This window comes from Cryptomeria japonica, chromosome 7 (assembly GCF_030272615.1).
Source record: "Cryptomeria japonica chromosome 7, Sugi_1.0, whole genome shotgun sequence".
NCBI lineage: Eukaryota > Viridiplantae > Streptophyta > Pinopsida > Cupressales > Cupressaceae > Cryptomeria > Cryptomeria japonica.
The window spans coordinates 670,317,066-670,333,646 of NC_081411.1; the positions used below are offsets into that span (position 1 = coordinate 670,317,066).

Consider the following 16,581-nt stretch of genomic DNA (forward strand, 5'->3'; position numbering starts at 1 on the left):
TCTGATTCTAATATGAGATTTTATAACACTAACCCTGATTGGTTTATGAGATGTTTGCAGCCTAACTCTTCTATGCAAGACGCTTGTCAAAGATACTCTTGTCAAAGACAAATTCAAAACACAATCATGACTACTAATGGATCTATTTTGTAGGTTGCCTAAGGATTCAGCAAAAAAAAAAATTTGTGTATTCTTTAAGATTTTTAGGCACATTTCAATTTGGGCATAAAGAAATGAACTATCATGTCTTATGTGTCTTTGATGATAGGCGAGTATGCTCTCACCTTTCTTAGGTGATCAGAAAGCTAGACTCATCTTTTTGATTTCTTTAGTGCATCTCTTTAGCAGGCCTGCCCTCCCAAGGAGTTATTAACTCTTAGCCATTAAGGCTGGTGAGAGGGGAATGACCTAAGTGGGAACAGCTAACACCAAGTAATCCAACCCACTATAAAATAAATATCTTTTTGATGAAAATCAAAGCAGTGGCAGTGCTCAGGAATAGCTCTCCTCCATACCTTCGGGTATATCAAACCTTGGTTTTCAAGGCTGGGAGACCTCTTAATTGAGTTTATACCTCGACACGCCGAACAGATCCCTTACTAGTGCTAGTTAAAATAGAAGCTACCCGATTCACCCCTGAAAGGGTGATAATCTTTGTGCAAGAGAGATAGTAACTCTCCCAAGACACTTGCCATATCGTGCCCCCATTAGCGTTTGGAGTCGGATAATACGACATTGAGAATCCATTGCGTGAGACTCAGCGGCCGTATTCTGATTAGCTATTGGGTGTGTACCTAAGTCAGCAAGCAAAGGTTTTCATTCTTAGCCAACTTCCTTAGGGTTTATCTTGATTGAGAGTCATGTATCAAATCGTGTGTTTGCTGTGTATTCATCCCTAAATGAGAAAATCAGACACTTAAAACTAGAAAACCAAAGTAAAACATCAAAATCCAGTGATCAAAACTCAAACAAACAAACACTTTTTATAACTGCTCAAATACCTATCGTACGAGTCAGGAGTCTCTGTCGTATTACTTGATCTTTTGTCGTACGAGTCAAGGTTCTATGTCGTACGAAAAACTGTTGTTCACATGAAGTCACTAGTCTATTGTTTTGTCTTGTATCTTGTGTCGTCCTAAGCTGTATAATCTTTCGTATGAAACTCTATATCTGTCACTCCAGAGCTGTGTCTTACATGCCTAGTTTCAGCTTTGTCATTTCTGCCTGATCAATTTGCAGTAAGCATAAACACTTGTTATCTGTCAATTTGTGCTTAAATTTTCTGCTTGGTTTGCTTGGTCAAGTTATCACTCGTCAAAATCAGACTCTAGAACATAAACACCTCAAGATTTTCAGAGTGTTCACCCCCAACAAGTTCAAGATCTAAACATCTCAAAGTGCATTACCACCCTCTTTGATAAACTGATCACTCAAACATAGTTTCTCATCAGGATCAGTCATCCTTTATCATGAAACTGAAACGTTTGGTCAAGATAACTTTGTCCCACATCGTAGGATATATCGTTCCTACTAGACCTGGTTCTTATCAAATCATCACCATTGCACTCCTAAACCGAAGATTGAAAAACTTGCAAACCTTTAAACACTTGAACCATCTTTTAGTGTCATATCACTCTATGGCCTTGAAATTGACTATTGATCACTTACCAAAACAACCTTTAAACAATCAAATCTTAGCACAATATCAAACACAATGCCCATTTTAACAAGAGAGCAGAGACATAAGATCACTAAAACATTTGAAATAGCTGAAAAACATATCCACATGACATACCAAAGCAAAACACAAGAAGAAGACATAACAAGACAACATATCAGAGCAATCAAACAAGTTCAAGATCAGAATCCAACTATGTTAAAACCTCACAAGGATTCAAACACATCTTAGAAGAAAGGTGGTTCTTTTATGCACCTCTTAAAGAGATCCCTAAAGGATTTGGCTAAAGAAGATCAAAAACATGCACCCATGTCTAACAATGATCCATCCATCCATAAGCAAACTGACTCTCCAAAGGCATCTATTCCTACACCTCTTGAAAGCTTGAAAGAACCTTCCATAGCATCCTTGCCAAATAATGCATCCAAAGTTGAAGTTCCCCAAGGGATATCCAAAATTGCCATCAAGCCTATTTCAGAGGATCCTATTCAAAGCTCATCTCCTTCATATCAAAGCATTAATTCATTGCAAAATCCCCATAACACTTCCTTGCAAATTGAAGTCCTCATTCATAGAACACTTGTTAAACGTGTCCTAATAGATGGGGGAGCTAGCTTGAACATTTGGTCTATGAATCTTGTTCATGCTCTAGGCTATTCAGAAGATGCAGTTGATCCCCAGAAAAAGATAAAAATCAAAGCACATAATCAAGAAGAGCATTCATCTAAAGGAATGGTGATATTACCCATCATAGTGGGACCTTTGCAGAAGGACATACCATGCCAAGTTCTAGACGTGGACCTACCATACAATATACTCTTGGGGAGACCATGGATACAAGACATGCAGGCTATTACATCAACATATCATCAATGTGTCAAATTCATTTTCCAATGTAGAAATTTGATCTAAAGAAACCCTAGTTAAAGCTTCTTCTTCATCATGGGATCCATCAATGGGCACATATTTAGGATGGGAAGAATTAGCATGATCCTCATTAAAGAAGTCACCCAAATTAGGCTCCATCTCCTCGGTAATTAAACCTTGGGAAGCCTTAATTCTAATGCTTCATCTAATAGGGATAGGATAGGTAGGACTAATACTGGTAAAACTCATGCACTAGAGGGAAAATTTGAATTTTGAATTGTGGAATAAAGCTTGCAAAAATTGAGTAATGCAAAATTTAAAAAATTAATGATTACACAATTTTAACTTTGTTAGGGGAAGAGGATGACACAATTTCCAAAAATGAAAGGAAATTGGAATTTTCAAATTAGGGCCAAGGAAATACCACTTCATTTTAAAATTAGAATTTTTAAAATCAGGGCAGACTATAATTAACCTCTTAATTTTAAAAATTTTCTTAAAAGTTGAAATGTTGAATTTTGAAGGTATTTCCGATTCTAGAGGGTCTAAAAATTGATAAAATCCGCCAATCTTCTGGATTTAGGCTATTAGATATAATCATAGCAGTCTCCCAAAATTTTGGAAAAAAAAGCTAAGGACCGTGGCGGGAACGCACATGGTCCGACCAACTTTTTTGGAAATTTTTCAAGGATGAATATTACAATGATTTTAAAGATAAGCCCAAAAAATTGTCAAATTTTACGATCTCTAGATGGGCGAAATGAAGACAAAAATGTGAAAATAGGACCCTATTAGGGTGTTGAAGAAAAAGAGGAATTGAATTGCAATTTTGAAAAAGGTCAAACCTAATGGATAGGGACACCTTGGAAAATGTTTAGAAATCTAAATGTAAATGAAATTGATTTGACATTCACACAAAATCCAATTAACTTTAAAAATTAGGGTTTGATGACCTAACCACTTAATTTTGAAATTTGAATTTTGGGAAAAATGGGGGAAATTGAAAATTTGAATTGTAGGATTGAAGACAAATCAGAGAACAATCAGAAATATGAAAATAAAATGGAAATCCAATTCTTTAACAAGTTCAATATGACTTTTGAAAATTAGGGTTTGAACAAGTAACCTCTTAATTTTGTAAATTGCAAATTGCAAATTGAACAAGACAATGAGGAAATTGAATTTGACAATCAAAAAAAATTTTAGATCTAAGACAACCACAAACAATTTTTATAAATCACAAGTTAAATTTTAATTTTAAAAACTAGGGTTTTTAATGAATTAACCACTAACTTTGCAGAAATTTGAATTTTGTAAATGAAAAATATGCAATTTTGTTCAGAGGAAACATGCAAGATGTCGGGTTCACCAAATTGTAATGGTGGCAAAATGATGAGTGATAGATCAAGAGGAAAACTAACCCTTTCCCTTAAAGAGAGATGAGAGTTTCACTATTGATTATCCTTCAAGCACTTTTCACCATTACATTAAAAAGATAAGAGGTAATTCACTAGATTCAATCTCCACACAAAGATGATAGATTGAATTCTGAATGAATTAAGAATGTTAGGATGATCCCCTCTTCCTTGTTTGATTTAGAAAGGAAATTGATTGAATTATGTAGTGCAAAAATGACAAAGAATCGATTATAACTTGAGATCTGAATATGGGATGAAGTTGTCCACCTAGATTTGGTAGTAAAATGTCGAGAGGAAGTCGCCTTGCAAATTTGATGAAAAGTTGTCCAGATCGTGGTGGGAATGTACACGGTCCCTCGAAAAATCCGCGAAAAGAAAAGGGTTTTTCCTCCTCTACAAATGAAGCCTGAATCCGAAAGTACAGCTACGTACCTGCAACTTACACATAGAAAAGAGAGGGAAATGTGTTGGTATTGGGGGTTTGCCTTTAGGTCAAACCCCAGTTTTGGAATTAACCAAGTAATGAAAGAAATTACTTGCAAGTAGATGTAAATGAAAGACTGAATTGTAAATCACCTCAAGGGTGGTTTTAGTAGCAATGTTGATAGAAATGCTTGTATGGAATTGTATGTTGAAATTAAATCTCCTCTTGAATGGTTGAATCCTTGACTTGAATGCAACACCTAGCCTTGAAGGGAGACTTGAGAATAGTCAATGCTAGAAAAGAATGCTTGAATGCTTGAATGCTCTTGAATACTTGATCGCTTGTGCATACTCCAATCTTATCTAACTCCAACTTATTGCAAATGAGAGGATGAATGCCCCCTTAAATATATGTCGACATCAGGGAGATTTTCGGCTCAGTGGACAACCCACAATGCATGCTCTAGGAAGGTCCTACCCTAAAACAGGGCACGGACAGGGGTGCCACACCCCTCTCCTAGGAGGAAAAGGGTGCCACGCCCCTATCCCACCCCCTTCTCCAGGGTAGAGTGTAGACAGAGTGATGCGGAGGCCAAGGAAGAAGCTATTTTCGGAAGCCAAGCACTCTCCGGTGTCTGATCAGGATAGAGGATTCGAGTTTGCATGCATGAGGACCCTAATGCAGTCGTAAGTTGCTAGGGTCATAATTTTATGACACTACACATGTATACATATATGTATGCACACACCCACATTGTAAACACAAGAAGAAGTGCGTACGCGTTGTTTCTAGCTTTAAGATCGCGTACATGATTCTTATTGTAAAGAAAGCCCATATGTGGTTTTGTTTTAAAATACCCTATACACTTTGTTTATAGTACAGGGACCCCATATGCACTTTTGATTGTTTAAGCTTTTGAATAGGCTTGGATAACAAAGCTACGGATTGGAAGTGTGATTTCCCTCCATTTCCCTCCTTTTTGATGTGTTTTGTTTTATCAACTTGGTTTCTTGAATTTTTCATCATTAGGTTTACACTTCATCAAGTGGGTATTTCTAAAATTGCCACCATATTTTCACCCATCTTCTGAGATGTCTAACCATATAATTTGTTTTAAATTTGAATATCAACTTGGTTTCTCAACTTTGTCATCATTAAGTTTACACTTCATCAAGTGGGTATTTCTAAAATTGCCACCATATTTTCACCCATCTTTTGAGATTTCTAACCATATAATTTGTTTTAAATTTGAACAACAATAACATATTATTATTGAATTTCTTTTACCAGTCTCCATAGTTCTCAAAGACATATGTGTACCATTTTTTTAATAGATTTTAATCTACTTATCCAAATTTAAAAAAATTTAAATATTATTGTAGTGCACTTGATTCTTTAAAATTTAAAAAAAAAAAATTGTATTTTGGATTGTTTTGGTGCAAGTTATGCTTCATGCACGAATAGGTACCTGATTTTCAAGATGTGCTCGATTGGAAAAATCATGAAAAAAAACAATACTCAACAAAAAATTACAAAAAAATACACAACTTCTAGTGCTCACTCTTAAATATGTTTCTGCCAAATATTTGTCTAAATACTAAATCTAACTATGACTTTTTTGATGAGCACGTCAAACACTATGTTATGTTTTTCAGTAAAAATAAGGGTGTTTTTTATGCACGAAGGATTTGACCCCCTTAATCTTATCCAATTTTGAAAAAAAATAGTAGTTTGGAAACTAGATACAAAGAACTACAATCTTTGTTCTTTGAGTATCTTCATATATTGAGTGGATGGCTCTCAACTTTCTCCTCCAAGTTCAGGTTTCCCTGATTTTAGAAAAAAAGAAAAAAGTGTCCACTTATACCCCCATTTTTGCACACTATCTTGGTGCACTTACCCTCATACAAATCAATGTTGAGTTAACTATGGTGAGATGATACAAATCAAAATATTATTTAAAAATTTTAAGCATGGAGACTTTACATATTACTTAATTTATATGGATGTATTCTTCATATTTATTTACCCTTTAAAGATATCAAGTTTAACCTAACTAGAATGGTATGTTCCTACAAAAGATATTATTATGCAAGTCTAAATTTGTAAGATAGAATAGTAATTAGAATTGGTTGCAAGTTTCGCTTCAACATATTATCATTAATGTGAGGTGAATTTTATTTTCTTAGCATTCATATATAATATGGTATATCTTCTATTAAACTAATATTTTTAGTTTCATTGTTGTCAAAGTAGAGAAATTTATTGTTTAAGTAATTATATTTTTCTATATAATTTATTCTTTGACTGATTTTAAACCTCCATCATTTCAAAAAACAAAATGAATAAGATATTTCACCCCTTAAGGATGCTTCCTCAACTAATATATCTTAACTTTTTATGCAATCACTTAAAAGATATTATTTCCTCTTACCATACTTTTCTGGATAGGCTATTATTAGAGACACATTCATATTGTATAATGGATATTATGTTGAAAGGAAAATTTGGTGGAACTATTGTTTCAATTATATACAACTAAGTGTAGTTAATCAAACTAAATATTGGGCATCTAATCTAGTTCATTGCTCAAATCTTGTAATAATAGGAGGAATTATGAGTGAAATGGGAATACTTTCATTTACCTAATTGTTACTAGGATCAAAGTAATACTAAGAAGACTTCCAAATTAAAATGGAAAGGCTACCATGTAAATCCACTAAGGAGGAAATCTTAGTCAATTAAAAGGGTATATTACTTTTCAAGCAACTAAATTATGGTTATCAAATACACCAAAGAGAAAAGTTTACTCAACTCAAAAGGTATTTTTTTACTCAAGGGAAGAACCTTATTGAAATTGTATTTAATTTATATTTTATGATACACAAGTAAGACATAAATTGGAGGCTCATTGAGACTATTCTATTTTTACTAAAGATTGGCTTCATAATTTTATTAAAAATACTACAAATTTTTGTTCTCATTCACTAAATAGTCAAGTTTAATAATTAAGAAAAATCTAAGAAAAAGTTAGTATATTAAATATTGAAGGTTCATTCGTATCATTGTACATCTTTCAACAATTAAATATCACATCACTTGGTGTTTGACAGGCTTGTGCAGCAACTCTTCTTTAAGGTTTTGGGAGCCTTTTTAAAACCCTACACTAGATTTCCCTCTTCTTTCTGTCTTAGTATCTTTGGTTTTCTTTTTCTTGGCCTATTGAGGTGGCCCTTACTTTTATTGAGGTGGAGATGGCTTGTTCTAGAGATGACCCTTCTTCTATTGAGGTGGAGTTGGATGTTGTGAGTGATGTCAGGAGATGCTGTTGGAAATCTGATGGTCAGCTGTCTCTTGGTTGTAAGGAAATTGAGACTTGTTTGTGTACTGATCTATCTTCTTCTTCTCCTATTGAGATGGAGTTCTTGAAGGATTTGGTGATCTCTATGCTGCTTATTCTCAAGATTAAGGTTATGGGATCCTTGTTAAAACCCACTGTTAAGATAGACGGATCCTGGAAAAATTATATGATGTTGGTTTTGGGAGCCAATTCAAAACCCAAGATGAAGGTTTGGGGAGCCTTTCAAAACCCTTTGGTCCCAAATTGTGTGTGTATGTTTATCATCAAGAATCTAGTGGTTGTGACTTTAAGATATTTGATCAATCTCAATGTTCAGGTTATGGGTGCCTAGAAAAACCCTTGGTATCCGACGAAGGTTAAGGGAGCCTTGTTAAAACCCTTGTACTGGTGAAAGGCTTCAGCCTTCTTCTTTTTCAACTAGTTTGTCATTGATTTTTCTTTGTTGCTAGGTTGAGTTTTAGTTGTTTTTTATCTTTGATGTATCTTTTGGCAGTTGTTTGTTTCGGGTTTTGAATCCTTGTAAAATCTGAGGGTTTCAAGTCTTGTTGTAAGGGGTGTCCCCTCAAAACATGTTTTATCCTTAATAAAAAATTAATAATGGAAGAAAACATAGTCCCAAATCCTAAAATATGGATTTAAAGTTTTGAAGCTTATATCTATGATAGTAGAATTAACCTAGATCAACTTTACGCAAGTGTAAATCTAATGTAACTTGATTAATTGATATATGTTAATAATAAATTGTGAGAGTAAATAATCATAAAAATAAGGTATGATAAATTGAAGTGTCAACTTACACACAAATATATACCATTGTCTTTACTAACTGACACATTTAAAAATAATTTAATCAACATAAAAATAAAGCATATAAGAAAATGAAATAAACACATAATTTTTTATCATTATAATTAAATAAAAATTATAACAATATGAAATATAATAAATTTTTAAAAAATAAAAATTATACAAAACACTGCTATAATAAAACTTTCTATTATAAATAAACTACCACTTTATTATTAAGACATAGAACTATAACATTAAATGAGTATAGAGGCATATGGAAAATTTAACACATAAATCATAAAAGAAGATGGAGGACATAGACAAACAGATGTAAACAAGTAAGGAAAGTTCAAACAATCTTTATATTGTTTGTTATTTAGGATATCTGTTTATGATGGATGAGGTGTGATTCAAGATTGCAATGGGTACTTCATGAACACGAACATGTAATATGAGTATAGACTCTTATTCTACTATCGCACCTAATTTTGGTGCAAGATTTAATTCATATATTATATGAATATAGAAGTCTATAGAAAGTCAAACACATAAATATCATAGAAGAAGATGGAGGACATACACAAATAGATGTAGATAAGCAAGAAAAGTTGAAACAACCTGTATGTTGTTTGTTATTTTGAATATTTGCTTATGAATGAAATGTAGCAAGTGTGCCAACCTTGTTCGTATAATGTATTACATTGTTAGTAAATGTATTACATGTTTTAGGGTAGATAGTTAGAGAGGTAGTTTGTGCACAGCTAAACTATTTAATTGCTCTCTGCCGTCTCCACCACTTTATAAAATGCATATCAAATGTAAGATTTGATATTGGAATAAAAGAATATTTTATGTATTTTTCATAACAAGCCTATCTGACTATCTTGACTTTCGAGGTTCATGTTAGCCACACCAAGTACATTGAATGTGCCATGCTGACACCTTCTACATGTCTAGATATCACAACCACCACAGGAAAACAAGTGAAACTGCCCATTCCAATGCCATGTATTCGTCACTGTTCCCCATGACTTGAGCGTATTGAGTTCCTCTATGGAATGTCTTGTGTAGAAGGGGCTGAAATGGCAGAGAGAAAACATAGATGAGCGCAGAGTTCTTATCCAGTTTTTGGAAGATGCGGAGGGACAAGGATGTGTTGCCGAGGAGGATATTGTGTGTGGCATAACGAAGAGTCTCGAGGAAGAGATCATTACTTCTTGTTGTTCCACTGAAGACTACTATTGATCCTTGTCCAAAATTAATGGTGAGTGTTTGTTTGAGTTAGTTGAGAGATTATAAGCCCCCGCTCTACATCAATAATGGATATTATGTGCAAAGTAACATTTGGTGGAACTATTACCCCAAAGATACACAGCTAAGTGTAGTTAATGAAAGTAAATAATGGTTATCTATTCTGGTTCATTGTTCAAATCTTGTAATAATAGGAAGACTTCCAAATTCAAATGGAAAGGCTACCATGTAAACCATCAAGGAGAGAAGCTTATCCCACTAAAAAGTTATATTACTACTCAAACAATTAAATTATGGTTTTCAATACGTCAAAGAGGAAGGTTTAATCAACTCAAAAGGTATTTTTTAAATCAAGGAGAGAATCTTAGTTAAATAAGAATTTAATTTATATTAGAGGCCCACTGAAATTATTCTATTTTTATTGAAATATTGGTTTCACAACATTATTGAAAATACTATAATTTTTTTGTTCTCATTCACTAAATATTCAAATTAAGTGATCAATAAAAATCTAAGAAAAAAGGAGTATATCAAAAATTGAAAGTCATCCACATCATTTTATAGAAATCTTTCAACAATTAAATTTCAGATCAATTTTAGGAAAGAACCCAGAAGTTTTAAAGTGGAAAATATAAATATAAATTACACTTAAAATTCTACATTTAAAATAACTTTATAATTAATAGCATTTATATTATTTATAATTCTTCAAGTTGTATTGGTTATTTTTTTTTTATAAAGAAGAGACAAAATTCTAAATGTCTAAACATTCATCTTAATGTAAATTTATTATACCAAATTTGTAATCAATTTCGTAGATGATTCTTTTGGATTAAAGGTTAATCTTTAAATAAACACTTAATGTGCAATTTAAATTAAATCATATTTAATCAGTTCGTAATAACTAATAATGGACGAAAACATAGTCACAAATCCTAATATATGAATTTAAAGTTTTGAAGCTTATATCTATGATAGTAGAATTCATCTAGATCAACTTTACACTTGTAAATCTAACATAATTTTATTAATTGATATGTGAATAATAAACTGTAAGAGTAAATTGAATTGTTAACCTACATACTAATATATACCCTTTTTTAAATTAATTAACACATTTTAAAATAATTTAATCAACATAAAACAAAGGATATAAGAAAATTAATTCAATCCATAAATTTTACCATTATAATTACATAATTACATACAAAATGTGACAATCTGAAATATAATAAATAAAAGAAAGCTAATTTTTTTATACAAAATATTGCTATAATAAAACTTTTTATTATAAATAAACTACCACTTTATTATACTGAAAAATTAAGACATAGAACTATTACATTAATATGAGTATAGACGCATATAGAATCATAACAGAAGATGGAGGACACAGACAAACATATGTAGACAAGGAAGGAAAGCTTGGACATAGACAAACAGATGTAGACAAGCAATGAAAGTTGAAACAACTCGTATGTTGTTTGTTATTTAGGATATCTGTTTATGATGGGCGAGGTGTGATTCGAGCTTCCAATGGATACTTCATTGACATGAGCACGTTCGTAATATCCCGAGTAAGATCGGGAGGACTACCTTCCTTGACACATCCCCACTCGAATGCTTTAAGCAAATTGGCGAGAGTGATGGGAACATATACACTCGCCACGTCCATTCCTGCGCACACCCGCCTTCCTGCTCCAAACGGAAGATATGCCATTCTCACCTCATTCTTCCCCATAAATCTCTCAGGCCTGAACTCCTCCGGACCTTTCCACACCTCAGGATCGTTGGACACGCTGTGTAGATTGAAAAGGACTGCTGACTTTGCAGGTATGCTGATGCCCATCACCTTACACTCCTTTTCCGTCTGGTGAATAACCCCAAGTGGCGCAATTGATTCTTTTCTCAGTGTTTCCTTCACCACACTTTGCAAGTATGGCAGCTTCCTCAGATCCTCTAAACCGAACAACCCACCTTTTCCTTCCTGCGCTGCTTGGCTAATCTCATGATAAGTCCTCTCTTGGACTTGAGGGTTGCTTATAAGGTAAGCCAGAGCCCATTCCATGGCCGTAGATGTGCTGTCTACTGCAAGAAGGCACAGCTCATACATACTGAAAGCTATTTCTTCATCGGATAACTTGGACTGTTTGTCTTCACCTTCCCCCCTTTCGTCAATGGATAGTAAACAGTTCAAGAAACTGCAGGGTGCGCTTCGCTTAAAGTATTCTCTATAACTGCGAGCAAATCGGATTAAAGGCACCAGGAGACGCAGAACATCAGCTCTCAGAGACTTCCATTTTCTTTCCGTTCTGATTGATGAAGGAACAAAGAAACGAGCAGGAGGAAATGAATCCAGAAACACATCTGCATCTTTAGTCAGATTAATATCTTCTTCTATGAATTCTTCCAGCTTGGACAAGAAATTCTCGTCTTGAAAGTCCAAGCCAAAGCATAAGTGGGCCATAAAACTCATCCCCATCATTTTGAAGGCATGAAACGGCCTCACCACACCATTCTTCTCTTTCATCTCTTCTTCTAGTTTGTTGATGAGTTTATTCGCAGCTTCCTGGTGAGAAGAGCTCTGAAGTGCAACGTGGACGGGGCTGAGAACATTGTTGTGCAGAATCTTTCTGAGCTTACTCCAGTGCTCGTTGTAGGGAGAACTAATCATAGTCCTGAAAGAGGCACTAGTAAATTGCCTAGAGTAGGGTGACGGTCGACCAGAAAAATTGGCGGCCTGGTTAACCAGGGCCTCCCAGATTGGAGCTTGGCCAGTGAGGACTATAAGTGGTGATGGACCCATCCAAACAGTGATGACAGGACCATATGTTTTGGCCATGTCTGTCAAGCTGGAAAGAAGATTCCCACCCTTGCTCAGCTGATGCAAATTGCCTAATAATGGCAGCCTTGGTGGAGATGGAGGCCATTTACTCTCTTTAGTTGATGAGAACAGAAAAGCTAGAGCAACAAATGTGGAAATGAGTGACGCTGCTACAAGGAAAATAAAAGTCCCTTGCACAGTGGGAAGATGATTCACAACAGCCAGCGTTTGCTCCATCACAAATTGATGAACTACTTAGAGAGCTGCGATTGTCGTTGCAACTCATACATAGATTGCACATATAAAGACTGTAAGATGTGATGTTCTTTTCAAAACATGAGAAGTGTGGGTAAGCCTTTAAAATAGAAGTTTCTCACCGCCATTCTGGATGTCTGTCCTACGGACCTCCAGTCCATTTTCTACGCATGTGTTTTGACTGTGCTGTAATATTCCACAGTTACTAGAATTTTTCCGATTAATCAATCAATACAAATTTGTGCTTTGTGTTAGGCGGGCTGAATACATAAAAATATCAGCCGGCGTGTCATGTACAATCTTAGCGTGTGAGAATCGTGAACAGGGGTAAGCCTTTAAAATGGAAGTTTCTCACCGCCATTCTGGATGTCTGTCCTACGGACCTCCAGTCCATTTTCTACGCATGTGTTTTGACTGTGCTGTAATATTCCACACAGTTGTAAGATTTTTTCCGATTAATCAATGAATACATAAAAATATCAGCCGGCGTGTCATGTACAATCTTAGCGTGTGAGAATCGTGAACAGCTGTATTACGGGAGAAATGGTGGAAACATATTTCCCTCACCTCATTTAAAAGTAGTAGTAGTACAGGTTGAGGTAATTTGTCTGACATATCTTATATTATTGAGAGATGCATTGGTAGATGTGAATATCAACATTTCATTTAAGGTGTTCAATGTAAATGGACTAAATGCATTTTGGTATGCAATGGGTATGTTGAAGTGGTGTGAAAGTTGAATTAAGGGAAATAGAAGAATAATGATAAAAACAATTATAATCAAGTCATATATTGTACATATATGCTATTTGTTTAATAAGTTGGGCAAGTTTAATAATTGATCATATGGAGATCATTCATTTATCACAAATAGAAAGTCATTGAAATCATGGAGAAGAAGATTTATAAATTAAAAATTGTAATAAATATATATATGAAAAATATGATCAATGTCAAAAAACACTTCCAACAAGTATCCGCAATATGGACATAGTACAATCAAGTAAATTGGTAGAAATCCATTATTTTGAACACATCATATACTATTACAAAACACTAGAAAATATGTCAAGTACAATTCTATAAAACAATTTCCAACATATGGTTACATTGTTTTAGCTTGAATACAACAATTTATTTTATTAATTTCATAAATGAGCTAAGTGTAAAAAATGTAACTGAAATAAATTGAAGAGAAATAATCTAAACTTTTTCTATAACACTTAAAAAAAAAATCTATAAAAAAAAAACAATATAAGTTAGTAATGATGACCTTTTTCTATATTATTAAAACAAAATAAAATAAATTTAATATCCAAAAAAGTAAAATCTATTCAAACTACTAAAAAAATAAGTTTGATTGATTATCTTTCATATCTATAATATGAATATATGTATACTTTTTTTTGTAAGGACATCTCAAATTACACTTTACAAAAATAATATTTAAATTATGAAATAAATTACAAGAGATTTTATTCAAAAAAAAAAATTACGCATATTATCACAATACACCATAATAGCATATTGTAATATCTTCTCTTGATTAATTAATATCATCAAATCAAAATTTTAAAATAATGAATATGAAAAATATAAATTTTATAAATAAAAGAATTCACTATTTATGAATAAAAAGAAAAAAAAAATTATATTCCAATTTGAAACTAAACCAAAAGTTAAAGAATTTGTTTTCCCTAAAATCTATATGTTTTATAGAAATTTAATATTAAAAAAAGTGGTCCAACAAAGTTTTACATGTAATCAATGCACATGATGTTGTGGTCATTTAAATACCATATTTTAAAGTTTGCTTAAATCTTCAATTCCTTCTAGGTTAGAAATATTACTATTTTTGGTGAAAATTAATTATTCTATCCTTTTCTATTTAAAAAAGAGAATATCAACCTTCCAAACAAAATATTTAAATTAAATTGGATAGATTAGTCTTCTCACTATCTTAAGTGATAATTGATTCAATGGATAAGGGTGTTGGAACTAGTAATAGCTAAAAAGGTAGATATTATAATAGATTAAATTTTAAAAAAATTGTAAAGCATTATATCCACGAATATCTTTGCAAATATGCATTTTGAAATAAAACATCAAAATTAATTTATTTTGAAGAGAAAAAAGACATTAATGTAAAAAAATTTAAAAAATCTTAACACTGAAATCTATCAAACAAAATAATATTTAAAAAGATTTTCCAAATAAAAAATACACATTTAATTATATTTAACATTTTTTAAAATAAATTGTAATTTGTACTCAAAATAATATAAAAAATATTTGGTGAGAGATAACTTTTTTATTCAAACATTTGCCTATTCTTAACTCATAGTTAAATAGTTTCTAATTATTCTTACAACCAATGACTAAATCGGATAAAAAATTATACAATGACTACAAATAAAAGAAGATCAATATGTGAAAAGAAAGATAAATGTAATTAAGAACATTGCATAAAGACTAAAAGGATTACATAAAGAATGTTCATAATTATTGAAAGTTGGAAGGGTCATAGTTTTAATTTACATCAAATTTGAATTGTCTTATACTACAACTACTCCTAAGTAAATAAATTTGTTTTGAGTGACTTTGATGGAATTTGGAGGTGTAAAAATTAAAATATTAAAATTATAATGAAAGTAAAAAAGAGACATAAAATTAAACATTAACTTTAAATAATATATGAATCCTTTATTGTTGAGATTTCTAGGCTCAGTATGGAGGGTACGAAATTTTTCAGAGAAAGGAAGAATTTGGAAGAAGCCCTCTCAGTTTTCTATGAAAAACAAAGTGAAAGAAGAAGGATTAAGAAGAACTCAGATGGAAGCTACAATAGGCTAGACCTTTAGAGTCTCTGGGTGGACATGGCAGAGTTCATAATGAGGTACTTAACCCTTGATGGCCGCTTTGCTAGCATATTTTCTTACGATTTCATGATTTTGAATCATTTTAGGCATGGTCCAAAAGAATTTCCATTCCATTTTATTTGTTATCTTCTTAGGATAATTTGGTTCTACATAAGGGTTTAATCCTCCTAATCATGGAGTATGCAAAATACCATGAGGTTAAACCCTCCCCTGCTTTGAAAAACCCTAAGTATTTAGCCAGCCAAGAGGTACATGATGTTTCATAGACAAAGTTTGACAATGCAGAGGGTGGAATGGCTATGGACTGGAATGATGTCCATGTGTCAGATGACTCAAAATATAAATCCTCAGAGGATGAGGGTTCCCTGCAGAAGACCACTCCTAGTACTAGTAGCAGCAGAAAAAACCCACCTAGATGGGATGCTAAAAAGAAATCCCCTATTTCGCAGACCCACATATTGGGCCCGCAAAATCTGAAAAAATAGAAGATTGGAAAAAAGGTTCCAGATTCTTGACAAGGAGGATAATGATATTAAACTTGACATCCCCTTCAATGTGGACCCCAATGAGACCAAAGATGATGAAATGAATGTTGATAAGCTCTTGGGGAAGTCGTTGGTGTATCAAGAGAAGTGCTTCTGATGGTTTTTTGAGGAAATTAATATTCTGAAACAAGGGATTAACGATCTCATTTTCACTTTCACTGAGATTCCAACCCCAAATATGACTAGAAAACTGTTGAAGTTGTCCCAACAAATTGTGAAAGATATTAAGATTATGGAGACTGAACATGAGGCTAAAATTGATAGGCTGGAGAAAGAAATACAGAAGTTGA

At 33.0% G+C, this 16,581-nt stretch overlaps 1 protein-coding gene across 1 annotated transcript; it reads right to left on the minus strand.

Annotated features, from left to right (window-relative positions):
* Positions 1-11,292: 11,292 nt before the first annotated feature.
* On the minus strand, positions 11,293-12,849 carry LOC131032608 ((S)-canadine synthase CYP719A21). Its single transcript, XM_057963625.2, has one exon. The coding sequence runs from the start codon at positions 12,847-12,849 to the stop codon at positions 11,293-11,295; it is 1,557 nt and encodes a 518-aa protein (XP_057819608.2).
* Between the last annotated feature and the right edge of the window lie 3,732 nt (positions 12,850-16,581).

Coding starts and splice junctions, on each gene's coding strand:
- LOC131032608 (XM_057963625.2), bottom strand. CDS start 12,849: ATGGAGCAAACGCTGGCTGTTGTGAATCATCTTCCCACTGTGCAAGGG.